Source organism: Lampris incognitus, chromosome 1 (genome assembly GCF_029633865.1).
Source record: "Lampris incognitus isolate fLamInc1 chromosome 1, fLamInc1.hap2, whole genome shotgun sequence".
NCBI classification, from domain to species: domain Eukaryota; kingdom Metazoa; phylum Chordata; class Actinopteri; order Lampriformes; family Lampridae; genus Lampris; species Lampris incognitus.
The window spans coordinates 103,404,786-103,431,088 of NC_079211.1; the positions used below are offsets into that span (position 1 = coordinate 103,404,786).

The 26,303-nt window shown below is 45.5% G+C and overlaps 1 protein-coding gene across 4 annotated transcripts; it reads right to left on the minus strand.

Annotated features, from left to right (window-relative positions):
* Nucleotides 1–10: 10 nt before the first annotated feature.
* On the minus strand, nucleotides 11–13,755 carry wsb2 (WD repeat and SOCS box containing 2). 4 transcript variants are annotated; one of them, XM_056282752.1, is made up of 9 exons: nucleotides 13,477–13,755; nucleotides 12,601–12,769; nucleotides 10,532–10,728; nucleotides 9,815–9,946; nucleotides 6,430–6,530; nucleotides 3,372–3,568; nucleotides 2,276–2,365; nucleotides 2,056–2,172; nucleotides 11–1,148 (listed from the first exon to the last, which is right to left on the minus strand). In XM_056282752.1, exons 1-9 carry the CDS (start codon nucleotides 13,532–13,534, stop codon nucleotides 938–940), a joined length of 1,272 nt encoding a protein of 423 aa, XP_056138727.1. In that variant the 5' UTR covers nucleotides 13,535–13,755; the 3' UTR covers nucleotides 11–937. The 4 variants fall into 4 exon arrangements, with proteins under 4 accessions (XP_056138727.1, XP_056138728.1, XP_056138729.1 ...); XM_056282753.1 differs by having other exon boundaries at nucleotides 13,458–13,755; XM_056282754.1 differs by lacking the exon at nucleotides 2,276–2,365.
* Nucleotides 13,756–26,303: the final 12,548 nt, after the last annotated feature.

The window sequence follows — 26,303 nt, forward strand, 5'->3', positions numbered from 1 at the left end:
CGCACAAGCGTGATTAGAAATAGATTTATTCATTTGTCCATACTCTAGATATTTACAAAATAAATAGGTATAAAACTGATAAGCAAAACAACTCAGACAAACTTGTGAAGGTTAAGCAAAACTCCATCGTCTTATTAGTGCAATAAATAATATCTGGATTTGATGGTAGGAACGTTGAATCTAAGGTTGACCTTGGTTAAGAGAGCAACCGTGTACTACATGCATTTGCTCAAAAACTTGAAATGCTTATTCCAGTAAAGTGTTATAAGCATTTACATGTTAAGATATGTAAAATGATAATTCTGTATTTATTTTTTTTTGCTTTAGTCACATTGACCAATGGTCCCTCTTATGATGCCAGTTACCTTTTGTTTTTAGACCCCCCCCCTTTTCTCCCCAGTTGTGTCCGACCAATTACCCCACTCTTCTGAGCCGTCCCGGTCTCTGCTCCTCCCCCTCTGCCGAGCTGGGGAGGGCTCCAGACTACCACATGCCTTCTCTGATACATGTGGAGTCGCCAGCTGCTTCTTTTCACCTGACAGTGAGGAGTTTCACCAGGGAGACGTAGCGCATGGGAGGTTCACGCTATTCCCCCCAGTTCCCCCGACCGACCGACCAGAGGAGGCGCTAGGGCAGCGACCAGGACACATACCCACATTTGGCTTCCCACCTGCAGACACGGCCAATTGTGTCTGTAGGGACACCTGACCAAGCCGGAGGTAACACGGATTCGAACCGGCGATCCCCATGTTGGTAGGCAATGGAATAGACTGCCATGCCACCCGGACGCCCCCACCAGTTACCACTCTAGCCAAATGGTACAATTGTAGGTGTACAAATTAGCTGACGCATTGGTTGGTTGGAATAACACCATAAATTGGCCCTGTGAGGCATGTGATCAGAGACTGCTGGTTTCGACTGCCGTTTTGTTTTGTTTTTAGCTGTCCCACTCTTCGTCTGAGGCGCAGCAGGTCTCCAGGCGGCTGGGGATGTTTCTGTAGGTCAGGTACTCCAGGATCCTCTTGGGAATGGGCAGTGGCTCCATCTGGTGGGTGGAGACGGAATGGCGTAGGACGGATCGGCACAGGTGGCACAGGCTTGGCACCAGCCGGGGAGCCCTCCAGAACCTCACGTAGCCATCTCTGGTTCTGAGAGAACAGTGAAGGAAAGAAAACACTCTTGTGTTGTTGTCTATGAAGGTCGACCTACACAGTAATGAGACCCAGATTGCAGTTTCTCCATTGGTTTCTAGTCAGCTTCATAACTGAATTTAAGATGCTCCAGGGTGACTGAAATGGGTGCACTTAAGTAATAACTTAATTTTAATTTTTGGATTTTTTTCCCCAACTGTTCCGAGCTGTCCCGGTTGTTGCTCAAGCCCCTCTGCCGATCCGGGCAGGGCTGCAGACTACCACATGCCTCCTCAGATACATGTGGAGTCGCCAGCCGCTTCTTTTCGCCTGACTGAGGAGTTTCACCAGGGGGACGTAGCACGTGGGAGGATCACGCTATTCCCCCCAGTTCCCCCTCCCCCCCGAACAGGCGTCCCGACCAACCAGAGGAGGCGCTAGTGCAGCAACCAGGACACATTACCCACATCCGGCTTCCCACCCGCAGACACGGCCAATTGTGTCTGTAGGGATGCCCGACCAAGCCGGAGGTAACACGGGGATTCGAACCAGTGATCCCCATGTTGGTAGGCAATGGAATAGACTGCTGTGCTACCCGGACGCCCTAATAACTTAATTTTTACAATATTCTGGTTCTGGTTGTTCAAAAATAGGCCTCGGAGGTATGGAGAGACAGACTTGTGTGTCTATGATCACGCCTTTGGAAATGGCTGCCACTTGGTTGTAGGATGTCTGTCAACCTTAAAACATTGTTTTTTGCATAGCTTTTAAATGGCCGGTGCCCTATAATGTATTCATTTATTGTTGCCGTTTTTTCTTTTTCATATTTTGTTCTTGTTTTTTTTTTTGTTCCCGTGCGCTATAATTGGGCTTGTTAAAGGGAATTTAAACATAAGTGTGAATATGCTTCGGTTGTAATTTCTACCCTGTGGCGACGACTCCTCCTTGTGGATGAAAGTTGCAGCAGAGTCCATTGGAGGATCGGTCCTCTTTGGTTTGCATCACCATACCCGTCTGGCCCGGTTCCCAGATCCGAAGAGCTCTGCAGACACAACAGATCTGTCAGTAATTAATGTAGAAATAGCCTTTTTCATATGTCTGAGTGATGTCCACAGGACTTGCAAGACAGAAGGGGCAGACATCACCTGTCCTCGGTCACTATTGCTAGGTGCAAGCCATCGGGAGAGAACTGTATTGCTGAAATTTGGTTTTGCCCGTAGATTTCACAGTAGTTGCTGTGGATCGAAGCAACAGTTTGGTCAGAAATCATGAGCCGGCATATTACTCAGTTCAATCTGACATCATAAACACAATAAATGAAAACAGAATAGAGTAGAAAAGCAGGTTGGACCAGCTGTGCGTCATTTTGGATACTGCAGCAGATGTTAAAGGTGATAGTGGAAGTGCTGAGCGTAGCCGGTTTTAAGCAGTATACTTGTCTAACCTGTTCTTATTTCTACCTAGCGTGTGCATACTACTTGGAAAAAAACATGCACCGTGCAACAGGAACTCCAAAAAAACAAAACCTTTCCACACACCTCAACTCTTAAGACTCAGTTCACAATAGCAGGTTTAAGTATTTCATGCTTGAATGGGTCAAGCTGCAAGACAACATGTTGGCCCGCTGCATGAGAATAAAAAGGGTGATTCAAATAAATTGGCCCAGGTTTTTTTTTCTTTTCAGTGTGTACCAAGTCCCATTTTCCCAGGCATAATTTTTTTTTGCAAGTGTACTGGTGTTCATTGGACAGGAAATTTTTGATGAGCCTCTCAAGATAGACACGCCTGAAAAACAAAAATATGGGCGAAGCACTTTAAACAAACTGACAGTTATTTCCATAATGAATGATGCTCATTCATTCATTATTTATTCGTTTACGATACCACAACACAGCTTAATCCAATTCAGGGTTGCAGGCAACTGGATTCTATCCCAGCATGCAATGGGCAGAAGGCGGGCAGACACCCTGGACAGCTCACCAGTCCATCACGGCCTACACGCACACAATCACCTGTACACCATTTACACTTTTTTTTTGGCAATTAAATGGAAATTCAGCAAACGTGCATGTCTGTGGACTGGGAGGAAGCCCACAGAAACACAACGAGGGAATGAAAACACACACACACAAAAGTGCCGGGTTTTAAGTTGGGACCCTTTAACTGTGAGGTAACAGCGTTAACTACTGAGCCAACATGCCGTCTAAAGTACGCTGAAAAATACAATAAAATGAGACGTACACCAGAGTGGCCAGCTTCTCTGCGGTGTACGGATCCCACAGGTCGATCCACCAGCTGGAAGCACCGAAGGCGGCTGTGGCGAGCAGCGCCCCGTCGGGGGTGAAGTCGCAAGAGGCGAGCAGGTAGAAGGTCTTCTGGGCCCCTCCCGTCAGGTTCCTAATGAAAGTGAATGACCGTAGGCTCCACAAACACACCATCTGGTCCAAAAATAATAAAAAGAATTATTTGATTTTGCTGGATTTGCTGTAATTATAATTTACTATTAGAACAATCATTAATTAAGTTTTTGTTTCTTTAAATAATGGGATTAATGAAGGGTTTTTTTTTTTGGCTCAAGTGATCCATTTATTATGCCCTATTCAGCCCTCAAAATGCCAAAATTTGAAGTCAATGTCTGAAGGGGGGAAAAAAAGGTGATTTATGTGATGAAGTAAAATTATAATAATAATAGATCCTAGAGTGTCGTCAGACTTGCTGCAATGGGCAAACAGACAAATATTTTAATGAAGGCATGATTTAAAAAAAAAAACTGGATTTTTTTCAGTGTTATGCTGTCCTCAGTCCTCCTCCCTGACTGTCGATGCAAGCATTGGCAGCCTTAGCTATGTTTCACCTGTTTCTACTGAAATGGGCCATGCCTTCCCAAAGGGCCCCCGACTTACATACAACAATTAAATGATTCACCCACTTTTTTTTTAATATTTATTGTAGCGAGGCCACTGTCGGCGCGTGGCGAAATGTGGGCCAACTATTAATGAGCAACGTCGCAGAGCTCCCCGCCTGCCGCCCAATGACTGCTGGGATGGACTCCAGCATCCCCGCAACCCTGAGCAGGATAAGCGGTCTGGATAACGGATGGATGGATCGCAGAGTAACCAATGGCAGGAACTGAGGCCAGCTAGGCTACACATTCTGCAAGCACAACGAATTGATGAGGGATGTGTCAATCACGCTGCACCTGCAGCCGCCATCCGCCCCCAGCAATCACGAGCCAATGGTAGCCTAGCCTACTGAAACCAGTTTCGATTGTCTTCGAGATAAAGAAAAAAAAATGCCGTAAACCCAACATATATATTTCGGAAATGTAAGCTTTATTTGCTGTCTAGTCATTGCGAAAGCTGCTGATGATGTGGGCTTGTGCACTCACACGAGTAAGCGGTGTATCGGAGAGATTTGCCCTGGTATTATTTAGTTTGAGGTGCTGCAATTGGACTATTTGGAAAATAGCTACGTATATGTCCATCCATTATCCAAACCACTTATCCTGCTGTCAGGGTCGCGGGGATGCTGGAGCCTATCCCAGCAGTCATTGGGCGGCAGGCAGGGCAGACTACAGTCACACTGCCCTGTGATGGCCTGGCAGCCTGTCCAGGGTGTCTCCCTGCCTGCCACCCAATGACTGCTGGGATAGCTACATGTGATCGCTGTAAAGAATTTGGAGCCAGATTACTGAAGTTATTATGCAGACCTGTTTGGTGCGTTATTTAAAAATGGCTCCGCAAAATGCCCACATATTGTGTCATGCATACTTAATATTGTTGACACTCTGAGCACACTTGCGTTGCACTAGACTATTTGCACTATGTGTGTGGCTTAAACCGGCCTTTGTGTTGCTGGTTTAGTGCGTTACAATCAGAGGGGCGGCATAACTGTTTTTCACCTAGAGAGGCAGAAGTGCATGCTCCCGTCCTGGGCAAGGCGAGCTGTGGTTACTTCATTCAGAGATGACAGACGAGAATCACCACTAGAGGGCGCTCGGCTGACATCTGAGCTGATAAATAGCACATAAGCGCTATGCAATGCAGACTAGTAGTTGCCGGGAAGGGCGAGGCTTCTCCTCATTCCAAAGCAAAAATGCCAGTTTCAGTTTTTAAATTATGGGAGTGGTTTCGATGATTTCTGTTGAGCTGTCCATGATGGTGAACGTGCGCACAATGCATTTAAGTTTAAGTCCAAAAATATATTGTTATTGATGCAAGCCAACTTGAATCCTCGCTTTTTTCTTCTTCTTCTTTTTTTTGTGGTGTAGGGCCCCACATTAGCTCTTGAAATGGGCCCCCAGTTGCTTAAGGCCGCCTATGGTGGCAAGTAGAAACATGATGTACACAACAATTTGAAGCTCCAGGGCGCCAGAACCAGAATTCGATAACAGCCTCCTCTAGTGTTTAAAGTCTCCAAGAGAAAAGACCTGAAATGCCGGGAGGCTCAAACAGCCGACTTGTAAGAGCTGGACATGTCTGTCAGTCCCAGGGGCCCGATGATGATAAATACCACGCAACGCCCACCTTCCTCAGTCTATACTCAGAAAATAATGCAAAAAAAAGAAGCAACATTTCACCTGGCAGAAAGGTCTTTTCTAATTCTTATATCTCTTTGCTGAGCCTGTGCTGATTTGTAATGTAGCATTACATTTTTTCCATGTCTGTCTGAAGCAAATATAAAACAGTGTTGACCCCAACCATGTACGAGAGCCTTCTCTGTCTAGGTCTTAAATCCAAGCAAACGCTATTCCTGTTGACTTGCTCAAGAAAAGCACTTGCAGACGGACGGGGTGTGACTTATCAGGGAAACCAGTTTGTCGTGTTTGGTTGAAATAAAAAAATCCGCATACCTTCAACTCTCTGAGGTATACATGGTTAAGGGAACAATGGCTTTTGCAGAACGCACACCCACAACACCCAGCACCCCCCGCCCCCCATTTATTCTCACTCAGTCTCCTTTATTCTCCTTTCTTTCCCCAGTTTCCCACTAAGAGAGCCTTTTCAATAGAAAATCTCAATAGAACAGTGACTTTCAAAAAAATAAAGCAAGGACACCATGACACTTTGAGCTGTACTTATCTGATTATATCCAGGATGTGTTGTAAACTTGGGGATAGAAAAGGACGCAGATAAAAAGATTAAAAGACCATACGTGAAACTAGATTTGGACACTCGGCGGCTCAACATTTGCTGGCTTGAACTTGTGTCCCTTGAAATCTTTCAAACTGCTCCTTCTCTGTCAGGAGGACACAAGGAGGGACCACATAATTTACCATGGCAATATAGAAACAACTTACTCTGTCAAATCTGCCCACTGATGCGATCATGCTACAATCCGGGGATATACAGCAGCAGCTGACCCAGTCCTTATGGCCCGACAGCACCTGCACCTTTTTACCTACAATCACCGACAACAGGACACACATGCTTATTTATGCACACAATGAAATAATACCAACACAAAAACAACACCTACACTATTCAGGAGCCACTGTTGAAAGTATCTGGACATCTGATTACTTCAGAAGGAAGATAGTCATAGTTTAGTTCTTTAGGAAAAAAAAACAAACCTTAATAACGCCTAAAATATAAACTGCTGCAAGTGAGATTTGCAGAAAAACTTTCGGGGAGACATGAGTGAAAACATCTCTCGTAAAAAAAGAAAGAAAGAAAAGAAAAGAAAAAGCAAAACAAACGAAAAAAAACATGCAACAGTAGAAAATAAAAACACATAAGATATAAAAACACCACATTTCAACAGTCTACATATGAATTCTGCTTATTGTTACTCACACTGACACTCCCCAGCCTCTTACTAGGATAGCTGGGCTATAATGGTGGCGTACTGTAATGAACAGACCTCCTATTTGTGGGTTTTCATTCTCAGTCTTCCTCCCTCCGATCATTTTTCACGTTCCACTTCTCTTGTGTCGTTATGTTACGCTTAATGTGACCTACATGATCAACCTACCAAGGAAAATTCCTCGTATATAGGTACACTTATCTGCCCCACTTCCTACACCACCAAAAAACAGAAAAGAACAGAAAAATCAGACCGACTGAAACATCTGACTCCGTTTAAAAAGACCTTGCACTCTTCATGTTTTCTGATTGAAAAATTGAAAACATCAGTCCTGGAGGAAATCTATGTGCAAATATAAAAACATCTAATCTTTTCTGTATTTAATCCTCCAGCACTGCTGCCCCTGCTGGCTGAACTTTGCCATAGGGGTGCAGCCTCATGCTTACGTGTCAAACCACTCTCCCCCTTTCTTTCCTCTGTGTGCTGGTGACACATACTTGTCTGAATCCCGTTTTCAGAGCTGTTTTTTTCCAGAGACCAGAAAGGGGCACTGCACAGCTCGTACTGGGGAGGTTACTCTTTACAAGCTAAGTTGCCTTTGGTCAAAGAACCACTTCAGTCTCTACTGGTTAAAACAGCGCAGCACATTAGCAGGATTGAGCTTCCAGCCCTGCAAGGACCTCCACACCCAGAGGTGTAGGAAGAAGGCCATGAACATTATCAGAGACATCAGCCAACCCAGACATGGACTGTTTCAACTAGGGCTGCATGATATTGGAAAAAAAAAAACCCACTCACATTGCAATATTTTTTCTCCAATATATATTGTGAAAACATACAGGTATTTTTGTACATCGCATCGCACATGACCATACTGAAACGATATATCATGCAGCCCTAGTTTGAACTACTACCGTCTGGCAAACAGTAACGTCATAAGACCATAAGACTTTGAATATCTATCCAACTCACCTGACCATAAATCTTGGACATTACTGGTGCAATAGTCTGTGCAATATTTGTATATTTCTCAGTGCAATATTCTTGCTACTGTATATTAGGTATTATATTAGCATTTAGTTAAATGAGCATTTAGGCTGTACACATTATATATATATATATATATATATATATATATATATATATATATATATATATATATATATATATATATATATATATATATATATATATATATATACACTACCGTTCAAAAGTTTGGGATCACCCAAACAATTTTGTGTTTTCCATGAAAAGTCACACTTATTCACCACCATATGTTGTGAAATGAATAGAAAATAGAGTCAAGACATTGACAAGGTTAGAAATAATGATTTGTATTTGAAATAAGATTTTTTTTACATCAAACTTTGCTTTCGTCAAAGAATCCTCCATTTGCAGCAATTACAGCATTGCAGACCTTTGGCATTCTAGCTGTTAATTTGTTGAGGTAATCTGGAGAAATTGCACCCCACGCTTCCAGAAGCAGCTCCCACAAGTTGGATTGGTTGGATGGGCACTTCTTTGAGCAGATTGAGTTTCTGGAGCATCACATTTGTGGGGTCAATTAAACGCTCAAAATGGCCAGAAAAAGAGAACTTTCATCTGAAACTCGACAGTCTATTCTTGTTCTTAGAAATGAAGGCTATTCCATGCGAGAAATTGCTAAGAAATTGAAGATTTCCTACACCGGTGTGTACTACTCCCTTCAGAGGACAGCACAAACAGGCTCTAACCAGAGTAGAAAAAGAAGTGGGAGGCCGCGTTGCACAACTGAGCAAGAAGATAAGTACATTAGAGTCTCTAGTTTGAGAAACAGACGCCTCACAGGTCCCCAACTGGCATCTTCATTAAATAGTACCTGTTAGAGCCTGTTTGTGCTGTCCTCTGAAGGGAGTAGTACACACCGGTGTAGGAAATCTTCAATTTCTTAGCAATTTCTCGCATGGAATAGCCTTCATTTCTAAGAACAAGAATAGACTGTCAAGTTTCAGATGAAAGTTCTCTTTTTCTGGCCATTTTGAGCGTTTAATTGACCCCACAAATGTGATGCTCCAGAAACTCAATCTGCTCAAAGAAGTGCCCATCCAACCAATCCAACTTGTGGGAGCTGCTTCTGGAAGCGTGGGGTGCAATTTCTCCAGATTACCTCAACAAATTAACAGCTAGAATGCCAAAGGTCTGCAATGCTGTAATTGCTGCAAATGGAGGATTCTTTGACGAAAGCAAAGTTTGATGTAAAAAAAATCTTATTTCAAATACAAATCATTATTTCTAACCTTGTCAATGTCTTGACTCTATTTTCTATTCATTTCACAACATATGGTGGTGAATAAGTGTGACTTTTCATGGAAAACACAAAATTGTTTGGGTGATCCCAAACTTTTGAACGGTAGTGTATATATTCCATTCCATTATCCAAACCGCTTAGGTTACATTTTTAGCAGTTTGATAGTTTATTTTATTATACATTGTGTGTTGAGCTCTAGGACAAAGAATTTCATATTCTGCAACACTTGCATGCTTTCTTGTTGTGCTCATGACAATAAAAACCTTGAACTGACACTTTACCCCCCCAACAGCAGATTTAATTACAGTTGATTCAATGGAAAAAAAAACAACACTTGAATGTTTGAATTTGACAACCTTCTTTGAACTTAACCCAATATTATAACAGAGTGTTTTGGACAATTAAACTTTCCCTCTTGTCTATTACAGTGTATTATGGTTATAAGTTATGGTTAAAATAAAAATATTCCACAGGGGAAGGTTTACCCAAACAGTTGTAGCTCCTCATTTCGTTATGTATTACGGTCATTACTGAAACAAGAGTTTATATTGTCGAATTTTGATCACATAAAAGAATATAGTTTGCTGACCTTTCTGACTCAGGTCCCATATTCTCAAGGTCTTGTCACGAGAGGACGATACAAGGGTGAGCTTTCCGTTTGGAGGGAAGACCAGATCTCTTACGATACCTTCATGGCCATGCAGATCAAACAGAGCATTGCCTAAAAGTGGACAAAAAAACACAATGGGTTTTTTTTTGTGGTATGCATGATATCACCACTAATGTGTGTTTGGCAGTGACAGCAGAACAGCCCGTGCTCCCATCAGAAACTACAGGTCTGGGGTGTCCAGGTAGTGTAATGGTCTATTTCATTGCCAACCAACACAGGGATCGCCAGTTTGAATCCCCGTGTTACCTCTGGCTTGGTCGGTCATCCCTACAGACACAATTGGCCGTGTCTGCAGGTGGGAAGCCGGATGTGGGCATGTGTCCTGGTCGCTGCACTAGCGCCTCCTCTGGTCGGTCGCGGCACCTGTGCAGGGGGGAGGGGGAACTGGGGGGAATAGCGTGATCCTTCCATGAGCTACGTCCCCCTGGCGAAACTCCTCACTGTCAGGTGAAAAGAAGCGGCTGGCGACTCCACATGTATCTGAGGAGGCATGTGGTAGTCTGCAGCCCTCCCTGGATCGGCAGAGAGGGTGGAGCAGTGACCGGGACGGCTCGGAAGTGGGGTAACTGGCCAGATACAGTTGGGGAGAAAAAGGGGGAAAATTCCACAAAAAAACCCAAAAACAACAGGTCTCACCTGTTAACACGTTCCAGATTTTGATCACCCCGTTTTCTAAACCGGTGGCCAGAAGCAACCTGCTCCCTTTTGTTGGGGTGTGATTTAGAAATGATGAAGCTGACTTTGATGGTCTGGGCCCAAAGGCGAGTCCCCAAACTGGCTGTCCACAGCTAAAGCTCTTGTCTCCTCTGTCGATTTTACCATCCAGATTTTCTCTGTGAGAGAGACAAAACAAAAGCAACACTTAACTGTTAATATGAGAGTATTACATGGCAGGGTGGTTCTTCAAATACCGGTAATTGTGAATAGTGCTAGGCAATAAGGTAAATATTGTGACAGTATGGGAATTCACACAATAATGATATATCTGCTTACATTTGCAAAAATACCACGTTTAAGAATCCAACTCATTGAACAGTTTGGTAATGTAAAATATAATATTAAGTCAAAACCAGTTTTCAAATAATACTCCCTCAAATATTTTTGATCTCTATTAACTATTACCTAAAACTTCTCATAGTATTTTATGTTGTAGATTCTTGTCATCATTAATTCAGACCACAAAATAGTGTATCGCAATGTGACAATATCAAAATATCATCTTGATACAATGCCATTGGAAGAAAATAAATGATAAAATTGAATTCCTGCCCAGCCTTCATTGTCAGGAGTCGATTTGGAGAGGGGTGCACAGGGATGCATCCCCCCTGCTAAACAAATTGACAAAAACCAACCCTTTGTGCTACTGCTATCCCTTTTGGGCTAATGGTGCCACTGGTGTAGCCAGGAACCTATTTCTGAAGGGGCTGAAAAAAAAACCCCACCATCAATAGACTAACGTTAGATTGCTTAAGTGTATAGTTTTGGGTTGCATAAATGTGTGACAATAGGTTATTTCATCATCAGCGGCAGTCACTCGGGGTCGAGTATAACCGTCCTCCCTCTGAGTCCCCAGGTGGGTGCAAAGGTCGATCCTGGGGCCGCAAAATGGGAGGACGCCTGTGCGTGACAGCTTTTTACGTGGAGCGGCTGATGTGCCTGCAGCCACCACACGGTCCTTGGCAAGGGGTGGCCAGAGTCCAAAGTCATGGAGAACCAAGACGATTAGGGACCACCCTCTGTTGCAGCCTTCATCCGCCTTCACTGTCATTGTGACCTGGAGACATCTTCTGCCAGTTCTACCGTTGAGCTCTTTGTTGGATCGCTCTTCGCCTGGAACCTCTCCCTTGACCTATTCGCCCTGGGTGACCCTACCAGGGGCCAAGCTCCAGACGGCATAGCTCTTGGGATCATTAGTGCACGCAAGCGTCTCCGCCATGACAAGGTGGCGATCCAGGAGAAGAGGTTATTTCACATTACCATGAGAAAAGTAGAAGTAGTTGGTACCAGATTGGTAATACCTTCCTTTAGGCCCAGCATGACAAATGCATTTAGGCAGCAGGTGGTAGGGCAAACAGAACAGCATGAATTCAAGCTAAGTAACATAATAGATCAAAACGTATGTCCCTTGAACAGAGAGGAAGGTTAAACTGTATGACTGGTTTATTATGTAAAGTCATATCTATGACCATCACTTGATCTCGTGGGCTGTGTAAAACAAGGCCAGGTATATTTGGCTGACTATGCAATGGTGTACCACAGTACATTTCCACCCAAGAACTTCCCGTTTACACCAGCGAAAGCTGCTATGCAATATATCTTGACCGAGCAACGTTAGTACATATTAAGAAATCTATTGTTGATCTTTAAGTCCTTTGAGTTTCACTCCATTTGTTCTGTGCACGTTGAGCTAAATAAATATTGCAATGAATGAAATAAATTCTTAAAATGGTCAAATGTATAATAAGTAATTACTAAAAAAAACATGCTGTGTTACAATAATACACTTTGTGTAAGCAAATCTTTCATGGTTAATAAGATGTAGGCGGATGGCTACAGTTTAAATGTGATTTTTTTTGTGGCGATACCATCGCCCTTGCCTTGCCCCCCCCCCCCACCCACACACACACACAACGCAGGGACGGTTGTCCTTGCTAAACCCCTTGAAAACGTTTTAGGAATCGACCACTGTGAGTATTTTAACCTACTCGGAATCAAGTGGCCAAGCAACCACCCAGACAATCCCATGGCCCATTGACCAGGAGAACCAGGCTCCGTCCGGAGAGAAGTCCACGCTCCACGTCTCACAGCCCGCCCGGCCCTCCAGGGACGGAGGACGCCTGGTTTTCAGCTCCAGGATGAGTTTCGGGTCGGCCGCTGTGAGGGGAACACACCACAGCGATGAAGCAATTACTTGACGGTGTTATGGCAAAATCTGTTACTGTTGAAAAGTGTGAGCATGTTTAAGCCATGCAACAAACTGGCGATCAGTCTAGGAGAGTTGGGCGGAGGACTCACGGACACAGACTCCTCCCACCTCCTGGTTACATCCAGATTACGTGTCTGGCGTGGTTTTGTTTAGATACGCATTTGGGGGCGATTAGTCGCAGTGAGAGGCTTTGTGCGGTTCCGATAAGGGCGGGGTTTGGTGTGGTTTAAGAGGTTTACACAACACATGCTCTGCGGTCACTGTACTGAATGAATATCATGATACATTCTCAACATAGCGGACGCGACCCAGGCTGGCCTGGCGGTCGTGTCTTCCAGCACGCCATCTAGCGACCACAATGGAGGTGGCGCCTTGCGGTCGCAATTTACGACAGTCGCAGAATTTAAACACCCAGACACAACCACGCTCCGATTGCGAAACCCGTTCGTTTAACACCACCCGTTCGTATTCTCTGGTGGACTGACATTACCTCCTTTGATACCACGCCAAGCAGAGCCAAAGCCATGCCACTCAGCAATGGCATGAAGCCAATCAGCTATGATATAATGGCAAATGCGGCTAACCCAACATAAGACGTGCAAACTATATAACCGTGACGTGAAAGTTGAGACGTACGTGTGGGTTGCAGCCCTACGTTTCTCACTGAAGAACACATCGTTGCCACAATAAAGATCGCTCGCAGGCAGGCTCATCACATTCTTGTTTGCTTTATCGCCCAGTTCCTGAATTTCCGTTAAGCTCTCTCAACGCAATTAACCATGGCACCCTGACGGCGGCAGCGGCTCCAGCGGGACAAACCCTCGTTTCCGGGAGAGACTTCTGAAATCCACCGTCGCAGTTGCTCACACACATACGAGCCACTACCACATAATACGAGCCAAGCGCGAAACGTCGTTCAGCTGTTTTCCAGTAAGCGGACTCACGCCGTCTGATTGGCTGCGCCGCTCACGTTTCGTGTTACGTAACTCCGGCGCCTCCGGCGCGAATGTGTCCAATCAGATTCCTGCAATACAAACTAATGAGGCGCGTCCGAGCCGGATAAACTTTAACTAAACATAACCAACGACGTGGCAAGGCGAATGAATGGCCCACAGCCTTGTATTGCTAAAACTGCCAAATAGTTTCAGATGGGTGGGGTTACGGTTTTGTTTTTCTTTTTTTTCTGATTGCTTAGGCACTGTCTTTGAAACTATAGGCTGTGTTTTGCAAAACTCTACACACACTAACCACAAAACCTTACACCGAGCCAGCAGCAGAAGCGCCGCAGAGAATTTTCCCACGGGGATTAAAGTGGTAAAAAAACAACAACAAACAAAACATGAATGTCTTGCAAAAGCAAACAATTCCTGCAAAACTTTTCAAAGTCTTGAACAATTGTGGGTTTGTTTGTTTTTTTTTTCCTTTTTTGCGTCAATACAGTACACACAAACCACCATTTGAATAAGCACTAACTATGCACTGACGGTATAAATGAAAAAGGCTGGTGGGTTTTGCTTGTTGTGTGTGCAGGGCATGGCAGTTTGCAGTAAAGTTTTGTCATACTTGTAGTAAACACACATACACACATGTGCCCAAACGTGTAAATTATGGATGTTATGTTAATTGTTTTATTTATTTTTGATTATAATTAATGATTATATAAAGACATAATTATGTTAAAATGTTATGTTATTATGTTATCCCGAACACAACACAGTATCAATACAAATAAGGGGAAAAAGTTGTAGTTTTTTTTCTCTCAAAATGTCCAAACACTCCTCAAACAACAAAAGCGCAGTAGAAGAAAAAAACATTTGCGATAGAAAGAAAAGAACAGAAGAAAAAAAAATTAAGCAAAATCTCTCCTTCATTGTGGGTCTGGCAATAAACTGGGTGTAAAGCAGTGAGTTGTGTTTACAGTTTTTTTCCCAAAAAGTGTGTTATGAAATTACAAACTGGGTGTAAAGCAGACAACGTGCATTCAGTTTGGCACGCTTGGTAAATGCATTGGCTACACGTGTTAATGGTTTCAGAGACAGTGCTTCAAGAATCCCCCTTTAAGTGATACATTAGTGTTAATTTAGTGTTTAAGCATTCAGGAAAAAAACTGCAAGCAAAGCAAAAAACAGACTATGAAACGACGGGTGTAAGATACTGTAACTTGCATGGATAAGTAGACACATTGGTTCTGGAGTAATGGGTCGGACGCTTTAGTCGACTAGTTAACGTTGTCACTTGCGGAGTGGGAGACACGGGTTCGCGTCCCGGTTGTGGCGGGCCTGGGCTGCCCCTTGATATTCGCTACAATACTTTCCCATACCCAAAGTGATGCAGACTGTCACTATGAGGCAACGGTAAGTACAAGGAAAAATAAAATGCCATGAAAACAAATCATCCAAGCCTTTTTTTTACATGTCTTCCTCCAGTTTTGCTCAGTTTCATAGGGAATAGATGTTATTTAATGATAAAATGTTGTTACAAGATCCGCTGGTTCTGAGAAGTGCTCGTGATGCATGGTCCTGTCTTACTTATTTTGTCTTCGCGATAATAATTGTGTGTGTGTGTGTGTGGGGGGGGACCTGTCAATACCCTGGGTATTGTTGATACCCAGTCCATCACAGGGCTTACAGACAATACCTAGGGGTCAAGTTGGGGTTTCTGTCCACGCCACCGATGGTCTATTCTGTTGCCTACCAACACGGGGCTCGCCGGTTCGAGTCCCCGTGTTACCTCCGGCCTACAGACACAATTGGCTGTGTCTGCGGGTGGGAAGCCGGATGTGGGTATGTGTCCTGGTCTCTGCACTAGCACCTTCTCTGGTTGGTCGGGGCGCGCGGGGAGGAAGTTGAACTAGGGGGGAATAGCGTGTTCCTCCCGCGCGCTACGTCCCCTTGGCGAAACTCCTCACTGTCAGGTGAAAAGAAGCGGCTGGCGACTCCACATGTATCTGAGGAGGCATGTGGTAGTCTGCAGCCCCACCCGGATCGGCAGAGAGGGTGGAGCAGCGAGCGGGATGGCTCGGAAGAGTGGGGTAATTTACAATAAGGGGAAAAAGAGGGGGGGTTAAGGTTTCCAGTTAACCTACCATCCGTCTTTGGACGGTATGAGGAAACCCATGTGAACAAGGGAAAGACTTTGCAAATACGGTCTGGGGACAAACTCAGGACCCACTTCATCAGAGGTAACAGTGTCAACCGATAAGTCATTGCCCTTAATCCATTATAAACATTTTTACAAATTATCAAATGAATAATCAAGCTATAGTCAAATGTGCAAGACGAGATACGGTTGTGCACATTTGTGACTTAAGTGCTTCTGCTATAAGGACACGTCAAACAAGCAACACATCTCATCTGAGCAAATTATGTGACAGCTTTTAGCTGTGATGGTATCTGATGCTATACAATGTGTAAAGCTAAACAGACTGAAATCATCACTCCTATGCACGCAGGGGAAGCTGCAATATGAATGCACACAAGGGCAGCAGGTTTACTGGCATTCCACAGGTGTTGCTTGCACCTGTGCTGACTTGGCTTTTTGTTCACTTATTTGCCTCTATTCATGCTTCACGAGTACGCTCACCTCCATGAACTTAGCCCTTCTTAGTTAAGCTTCAGCCCCTCCTAAAGGCCTCCACCAAGATGGGAAATTGTTTTAGTGAAAAAGCTTCATATTCTGGATGAAACCCCAACATTTCTCTGCAAATATGACAATGTCCCCATAATGTCCTGTAATATCCCCAGGCGTGCCATCCCAAATGCTTGCATGGTCAAGTACTGTCATGATCCGCATCTACGCCGCACATGTGAAAAAGTATGAATGCTACTGTCTCCAGTGATCAGACAGACAGTCTGATCCCAACCAACCACTCCACCTACACTGTCTGTTAGCAGCACAGACCCCCCACACCCCCACCCCATCTCCCCAAAACACCGTATTTCTGAGCATTTCCCAAATCCAATAAAGCGCCACGGACTGATGGATGGACAGACCAATAGACAGACAAACAGAAAGATAGATAGATAGATAGATAGATAGATAGATAGATAGATAGATAGATAGATAGATAGATAGATAGATAGATAGATAGATAGATGGATAGACAGATAAATAGATAGATAGATAGATAGATAGATAGATAGATAGATAGATAGATAGATAGATAGATAGATAGATAGATAGATAGATAGATAGATAGACCTCATGGAGTGGTGGGTGCATGTATCAGAATGTGTTTTATTTGCCAGTGAAATTTTCCTTTGCCAGAAATTTGAGTTGATGCATTGCACACTGTGACATTTAGAAATAAATACAAATTTAAAAAAATGTCTGCTTAATATACAAATATTCACTGATTTCAAGAAACTCTGTTAGTCAAAGGTAGACTAGTACGACGTGTTTGTAGTTGTGAAAGAAATTCTTCAACTGTGTGTGTGTTGGAGCTATGATAACAAGTACACAAAGGCAGGAAAACTACTGCGTCTTGCGTAAGAGGTGCTATGACAAAATTCTTAAAGCAATCTTAAAAAGTAGCTTTCCACACAGTATTCACATCATTCAGTGTTCTCATGGAGATAACTGCACCGAATATTTATTTAAGAAAATATTATATGTAAATAAGCCCTGTGATGGCCTGGCAGCCAGGGTGTCTCCCCGCCTGTCGCCCAATGGCTGCTGGGATAGGCTCCAGCATTGTCACGACCCTGAGAGCAGGAGCAGTGGTTTGGATAATGGATGGATGGATGGATATATGTAAATAAACATACAGACGGATGACAAATTAAAGGAAACCCCTGAGTGCTACAGCAAGGGGTCCGGGAGCTCTGGTACACTGTGGGGGACATTTTTCTGGCATGGTTTGGGTCCACTTGTCCCCTTAGAGGGAAGGGTCACTGCAAATCAATACAAAGTTATTCTGGGTGATCACCTTTATCCTATGATGAGACAGCTCTATCCTGATGGGAGTGGTCTCTTCCAGGAGGACAAGGCCCCCATCCACAGGGCACGAGGGGGGTCACTGAATGGTTTGATGAGGACGAAAATGATGGAAATCATGTGCTATGGCCTTCACAGTCACCAGATCTCAACCCAACTGAACACCTATGGAGATTTTGGGGCGACGTGTTAGACAGTGCTCTCCACCACCATCATGAAAACACCAAATGAAGTGATTTGATGATATATAATATATATATATATGTGTGTGTGTGTGTGTGTGTGTGTGTGTGTGTGTGCAAAACACAATAAGGGTTATCACAACATGCTCACTTTTACAAGTACTCACCCCTGCGCCATCTGTGAAAAAGTGGCATCGTTCTCTCCTTCTTTCCCGCCCTCGAGCCACCTCCCTCCAAACTGGGCCGAGCTGAGTGGCTTCTGCAGGTTTTCCAATGGGCACCCCTTTCCTCGATGTTTTGTCAATTTAAGCCCATGACATCTTGGGGGGAGGGGGGGCTTGGCGGTAGAACCAGTGTACTGGTGCCGCTGCTGTCCACCACTCAACTTTATGATTGTCGTTAGCCCATCACCAGGTTGGTTCTGCAGCCGCTCGTTCCTCTTCATCAAGAGCCACCAGGATGCTGCCTCTGCCTGTTTGGTGATGTTGGCTACCAGCCGCTTCCCAGCCAGGCCTTCAATCTCAAGCAATCCAACAGCTCTCCAGAGTGACTGGATAAAATTCTTCTCATGTTTTGTGTTCTTCTGAGCATTATCTGTATTTATCATTCACATTTGTCTTAATATTCAGTTAATTTACCTTTATTTATTTTTAGGCCCAATCAAACATAGCGGTAAATGGGAAAGAGTAGTAGAAGCATGCGGGAGATAGAATCAGAGGAGAAACATCTGTTCGGACTGACACCCCCCCCCCTCCACTGGATTGGACTTGTACACTGTCTCCATCTACTCCCTCATTTACATGAGGGAAAAGAGGAGAAAAGAGAGAGAGAGAGAAAATTAATTATTTAAAATATCCATCCATCCATCCATTATCCAAAATGCTTATCCTGCTCTCAGGGTCGCTGGAGCCTATCCCAGCAGTCACTGGGCGGCAGGCGGGGAGACACCCTGGACAGGCCACCAGTCCATCACAGGCTTTAGGTTGTCCGTCGTGTCCGATGATGACAATCCTGCCTCTGTCACTTGTGAGTCTTCTTATGGCTGTAAAGCCCAATCCGCGATCCACAATGTCTGCCACAGACAGAACAGGTGAAATCACTGACTGGGGGTGTAGGTGTGGTACTGGCTTCATGTCTCTTCAGACGTCTTCTGGTCCGTCGATCACCGCGGTCCTTCTCGAGGTTTTGCACCCCTTGTTGACAGAGCTGCCGCCAGATGGAGCGTTGGGCGGCAGTGTCTTCCAGCTGGCTCGGGTTCAGGCCGCACTTCTTTATGATGGTCTTCAGCTGGTCTTTGTACCGTTTTTTCTGGCCCCCTGCCAAGCGGCGGCCAAGATGTAGCTGGCCATACAGCACTTTACGCGGTAAGCGCTCCTTTGGCATCCTGATGACGTGACCGAGCCATCGAAGTTGGTACTGGGTGACGGTAGCCTCCATGCTGATGCAGTTGGTCTTGCGGAGTATTTCAGTGTGGGGCACTCGGTCACGCCAGGTTATCCTCAGGATGCATTGTAGGCATCTGATGTGGAAGGCCTCAAGCATCCTGAGGTGGTGGCTGTACAGGGTCCACGCCTCACAGCTGTAGAGGAGAGTCGTGATGACAACTGCAAAGTAGACAGATATTTTGGTGTGGAGGTTGAGGTCTTTGTTTTGAAAGACCCTTCTCCTAAGTCTGCCAAAAGAGGATGACGCTTGTTTAATCCGGTTTTGCATCTCCCTGTCGATGCTGCAGTCGTCAGAGAGAAAGCTGCCCAGGTATTTGAAGGATTCCACTGTTGCAAGTGGTTTGTCGGAGATGTTGAAGGTTGGTGAATGAGATGGAGGAGTAGATGCCCACTGGCATATTACTTCAGTCTTTGTCACATTTATAGAGAGCCCCAGCCTACCATACGCCCTTGTAGCAGCTGCAAGGGTAGCTTGTAGTGCCTCGGGTGTGTGGGCCACAACTGCACAGTCATCTGCGTACTGTAACTCAATGATGTGCTCCGATGTCATTTTTGTGACCGCTTGGAGCCTACGGATGTTAAATAGGTTTCCATCTAGTCTGAAGTCCACAGTAACCCCACTGTCCTTCCTGATTTCCTTGTGGAGCAGCAATGTCACACACAGAAGGAAGATGTTAAAAAGAACTGGAGCAAGGATGCACCCCTGACGTACCCCGGTGCACACCCTGAAGGGCTCAGATTCCTGGCCTCCAATGGTCACACGTGCCATCATCCCCACGTGAAATCTTTGAAGGATGTTGACAAACTTTCGTGGACAGCCAAACTTCAGGAGGATGTTCCATAGGATGTCCCTGTTGACTGTGTCGAAAGCCTTTGACAGGTCGATGAAGGCTATGAAGAGGTTCTGATGTTGCTCCCTGCACTTCTCTTGGAGTTGCCGTGCTGTGAACACCATGTCCACAGTACTCCTATTCCTCCTAAACCCACACTGTGACTCAGGCAACAGCTCCTCTGAGATGTGTTTTACCAGCCTGTGTAACATGAGTTTGGCCAGGACTTTTCCAGCAACAGCCAGTAGTGAAATGCCACGGCTGTTGCCACAGAGGGACTTGTCTCCTTTGCCTTTATATATGGAGATGATGTTAGCATCCCTCCACTGCTGAGGGACAGTTTCGTTCTTCCATACGTGTGAGATGAACAGGAAAAGTGCACGGGTGCAGAGGTAGCCTCCCTGTTTAAAAATCTCTGCAGGGATACTGTCAGGGCCAGGGGTCTTGTTATTTTTCAGCGACCTAACTGCACAATGAACCTCTTCAAAGGTTGGTGGAAGGTTAAGGTCTTGGATGGTGGGGCGGACAGGTAGTTCATCCAAGATCGAGGGATCTGTTGGGGAGGGCTGGTTCAAAAGAGTCTCAAAATGTTCTGCCCATCTTTTTGTGATGAATTTCTGGTCTTTTATGAGGGTGGTACCATCATCAGACTTCAGGGGGGAGACAGAGCAGTTTCTTGGGCCGTAGATGGTTTTCACTGCATCATAAAAGTTGTGCATATCATTTCTATCGGCATGGGATTGTATTTCATTTGCCTTCGATATCCACCACTCATTCTGCAGGGCACGCAATTTTGACTGCACCTCTCTCCTGGATGCTTGCCATTGTTGCCGGAGTGTAGCTGATGTGGGATTGTTGAGGACAGCACTGTGTGCTTTATGCATGCCTTTGAGTATGGAAGTTATTGTGCCTGTGTTGTCATTGAACCAGTCCTGGTGTTTTCTGCTCTTGTAACCGATGGATTGGGATGCTGCCTTGTAGAGTCTGGAGCTCACGGAAGACCATTTCCTGTCAATGGAATCATCCGTGCTCAAGAGAAGCTCAATGTCTTCCAGGTTTTCAGCCAGAGAGAGGCGGAGATTGTTCTGGACCTCAGCCTTTTCTAGCCGGGTACAGTCAAGCCTCTTCTTTCCTGACCTTTGGAGACGAACAGCAGGGCGTACCTCCACCTGGAGCCTGGTCATGATGAGCCGGTGATCTGTCCAGCACTCAGCACCTCTCATTGCACGAGTGAGTAAGACGTCTTTTGTATCAGCACGTCTCACAATGATGTAGTCCAATAGGTGCCAATGTTTGGAGCGTGGGTGCATCCAGGATGTTTTGTGCTTGTTTTTTAATTGGAAGAGGGTGTTTGTGATGGTCAAGCCATGCTCAGCACAGAGGCTTAGGAGGCGCAGTCCATTTGCATTGACTTTCCCAATGCCATGCCCACCAATGACACCACTCCACACCTTGTTGTCTTTCCCCACTCTGGCATTGAAATCGCCCAGCAAAAAGATCTTGTCCTCCTTGGGTATATGACGGAGAGCCTCATCTAGTGACTGGTAGAAGCGGTCCTTTACGTCATCCTCTGATGGCAGTGTTGGTGCATAGGCACCTAGGAGGGTGGCATAACGTTTCTTGGCCAGAGGGATCCTGAGCGACATGAGTCTTTCACTTATGCCAATCGGTGTTTCAGTGAGTCTTGGTAGGAGGCTGTTTTTTATTGCAAATCCCACACCATGCTGATGTTGTCCTCCTGCAGGGTATCCCTTCCAGAAGAAGGTGTAGGTGTCCTCCTTCAGGGAGCCTTCATCCAGGAACCTGGTTTCACTGAGTGCAGCAATGTCAATATTGTAGCGATTGAGTTCCGTTGCAATTAGTGCAGTCCTTCGCTGAGGTCTTTCGGCATTAACGTCCAGCAGAGTTCTTATGTTCCATGTTGCCAGTTTAAAGGGAATTATTTTCTTTTTTTTATTTCGACCGCAGAGTGGAATGTCCCGATAGGTGCGGTAGCCTATCCAGGATGTTTTGAGTGGGCAATGTTTAGGCCACCTTTTCTAGGCCCCTCCCCAGTTGGGGTGAGCAGTGTGGCTCCTAAATAGGGCTGCTCAGACACACAGGGGTCTGCCGAGAGCAGCTGCCACTCAAGCCCAGCTGCTGGCGACCATGAATAGCCCTGTGCCGCTGGCGTGCAGGGGTCTGATTAGGAGCTTCCAGTGCATTCATACCTGCTCCCGTCACCAGACACCCCATCGCCGCCAGACTTTGATCCATATTCCGGTTGCTGGTCTCACCGAGGCAGTGGTGGATACCTGCGCAAAGAGATTATTTACAGCGCCGCTGGGGGTGCGCATGTCCCAGCAGCACTTCTTCACTGTGAGAGGGTGGGATCTGGTGGCAAGGGGGGCCCAAGACGACCAGCACTCTTCCACAGCTGCAGGAGGCTGCCGGAGCTCCAGTCTGTCAGAGGACCGCCTATCGTGCGCCGCCATGCACATTGCTTTTCTCTCAGGGTGTGCTCCCCTAGCCTTTGTCGTCCTACACTTACCCACAAGGCAGTGGGACAGTGGTTGGTCAATGCCAGGGCGTATCCACTTCACATGGGCCTGCGCATTAGACCTCTGGGGACCACTGTAGCTCCGAGATCCCCTACAGTTTAGCCAGGGACCGCAAGGTACCCAGTTACCGTGTGTGGCCACGAGGAGGCACTGCAGGAGTCTTGGCGGTAGAGAGGCTATGTACCGGCAGGGGAGACTTACGCACTCGGCTCCTCTTTTCACCCCCACAAAGAGGGCTAGCCGGCGGCAGTAGCTGAGAGCAGAGAGTAGCAAGCAGAAGCAGCATGCAGCATGCACTAACTACAAGCACTACTACCCCTGTATTACTGCACTGACGCATCACACACGCCCTGTGCATCACACACAGGACCCACACACACACACACAGGACCCACACACACACACACATTCCCACCTAAGGACAATTTAGTACAGCCGATTCACCTGACCTCCATGTGTTTGGACTGTGGGAGGAAACCCACGCGGGGAGGGGAAAACATGCAAACTCCACACAGAGGACAACCTGGGACGACCCCCAAGGTTGGACTACCCCGGGGCTCGAACCCAGGGCCTTCTTGCTCTGAGGCAACCGCGCTAACCACTGCGCCACCGTGCCACTCATGATTTATATATGATAATAAGTAATTGTTAATTGTTAAGTAATAAGATAATAAGTAATAGTTAAGTAATTGTTATTTTATTTAAAATGTATTGGGATAAGTGGCTTGGATAATGGATGGATGGACATATCAATTAATTGCAGTTTTTAGAATCTTTGTTTTCTTCTTCTATCCCTGTCTTTATTGGTTCCCCTTGGCTTTTACCCAGTTCCTGGATAAAAAGTGACTGGATAAATTATTTTAAGCATCATTTTAAGAAATTACTGAAGACACTGGATTCAGTGTCTTCAGTAATTTTTTTTTTTTTAGGGAGTTGTTCCTTATCCGATGAGAGGGTTTAAGGACAGGATGTTGTGTTGCTGTAAAGCCCACTGAGGCAAATTTGTAATTTGTGATATTGGGTTATACAAATAAAATTGATTTGATTTGATTTGATTTGATTTAATTGCTTAACAGGATGTCCATGTAGGTTTCTTGTGTTGAATCCAAGGGGGTTGGGTAGCTATTGTCACGTTCAATCTGCTAGTTTGGAATGTTGTTTTTCCTCATTTCTATCCTGTGATTATCTCTATCTTGATTATTAGGAATTGGTAAGGTAATATAAGCTGGAGTTTAAGAGAGCTTGTTGGTCTGTAGGCAACTGAAAAGGTTGACATCTTGGGGGGGGGGGGGGCTCAAAAGTAGAACCAGCATCCTGCCACTACCCCCGCTATCCACTAGGTTTCCGCTTGAATGAGCATCTCCTTCACACTCTGCTTGTCATTGAGGTCTGCCCTGTACCATTTCCCCAAGCTCTTCACTGGTTTCTCTTGGACCACTGGGATTATTTTCTCTCCGATCTTAAAGCAAAACCAATCCTGGACACGCCCCCTCCTCAGTACTAGGCTTCTGGATTTTGCAGGTTTGAACTCCATCCTTGCCTGACCAAGTCCTCCGAAATCCATCTCAAATCAGGTACTGATTTATCTGTGATGGTGAGGTTTTCTATGAACACCCTGATGGGCGCTTGCTGGATGCCACTTGCCAGTACTGCACCCCCGATGTAACTTCTCTGCTGACTTGACAAGAGGGTTCATCGCTGCCGAAAACAGAACCACTGAGATTGTGCACTCAGTGACAATGCCCACCTCCAGCCTCTACCAATCAGCGGTAAAGTCCCCGCAGGTGAAATACATGTTGATCCTGTTGAAGTAGCACTGCAAGAGCTTCTGGAATCGCTCAGGGACATGGTAGGTCTTCGGTGTTGCTTCCACTAGCTTGTGGGGTATTGTTCCATAGGCATTGGTTAGATCAAGCCACAGTAGTGTCAGGTCAGTGTGATTCCTCTTTGCATCCTCAATGATCTTAGAGATTTTATTGCTGTGCTTAAGACAGCCAGGTGCCCCTGGAACTCCACATTTCTGAACTAAGTGTCCATATACTCATTGTCCAACATGAAAGTGGTCAGCCTCCTTGCCAGAATCCCAAAGAAGATTTTGCCTTTCACATTGAGGAGTGAGATGGTACGGAATTATTTGATCTCTGTGGAGTCTTCTTCCTTAGGGATGAAGCATCTCTCTGCAACCAACCAGTCATCAACAAGGAAGTTCTTCATCCATGTCACCCACAGTAACTTCCAGAGTCATCTCCTGAGCCTTTCGCAATACTTGCACACCTTGTACAGAATGTCATTTGGCCCTGGGCTGATTTTACGCTGGCCTTCTCGAGAAAGTTGTTGACTTCCTGACAAGTTCTTTTACTCTGAAGGGGATAGTTGGTTCAGCTGGTTTGATGAGTTTCTCCATCTCCTCCAAGCTGTCCTCCCTTCTGGGGTCACCGTGGACTTTATGAACACGCGCCTCCACCTCTTCCTTTGTTGCTTTCAACTCCTCTGATCTTTTGTCACCCAGATGCTTCAACAGAAATTTGAATGGATTATTGGTGAAGGCCACCCTTTCCTTCATTCATTGCTTCCTATCCCTGCGGTGGCACTTGGCGCAAGATCTTAATGCGCTCCTTCAGGTTGTCTCAAATTTCAGTGAGTGCTGGTTTCTTATCTTCTGTCACTTCATGAAAAGCCTTCTTCAGCCTCTGCAGATCACCTCTCAGGGTTGCTATCTCCTTCAGGCATCTGTTTTCCTTTGGCTGGGTGTTTACTTTGGCTTTCTGCTCCTTCTTCCGAAAGCAATCAGACCCAATGCTCCAGATGATTGAAGACATGGCCCTGAGCTTCTTCCCCACAACTCCTGCAATCACTGCTTCCAGTATCTGGTCCATGTCATGATCAAACATCTCCAATTCCTTCTTCGCTGCTGTGTTGGGCCAGTTCACTGACTCTGTCCGGGCATCTCACGCACTGGTGTTCTGCATAGGTCATCTTGCATCCCGAGGGTCTTCACTCTCCTCCTGGTGCCTCATCTCCTCTGATTCTGATTCATCCCATACCTGGAGATTCTGGGGACTGTGGTTTGATTCCTGCCCCAGCCTCCCCTCCATCTCACCAGGTTGCCCTGAGCATTGCATCTTACTGGTAGGTTGCAGGCACTTCATCTTTGACTGCTGTATCTTCACACCCCTCTAATTTTTTCATATCTTCCTACATCTGCAGGCCCAGGCTAAATTGCTTAGCTGTTCCATAGAATGGCAGAGAATTGTGTTCAATCCTTCCACTAGAGTTCAGAGACTTGTAGAATCTATGGCAAGAGCATTGACACTTTTCTGGAGGCTTGTGGTGGGCCAAGACCTTACTAAGACACTTTGTTGGTTTTTCCTTTCATTTGTAACCCGTTTCTATGTTCTGTCAATAGCTAGAGGGGCTGATGTGCAAATGAGAATTATAATATGGTTAGCCCCAAGGGGGTAGGATACTATTATTTTCCCATTTAATCTCACAAGACTTTGTAAGCTGCCCTTGTTGCTTAGCATTCAAAGGAAATATTACATCAGAGAGG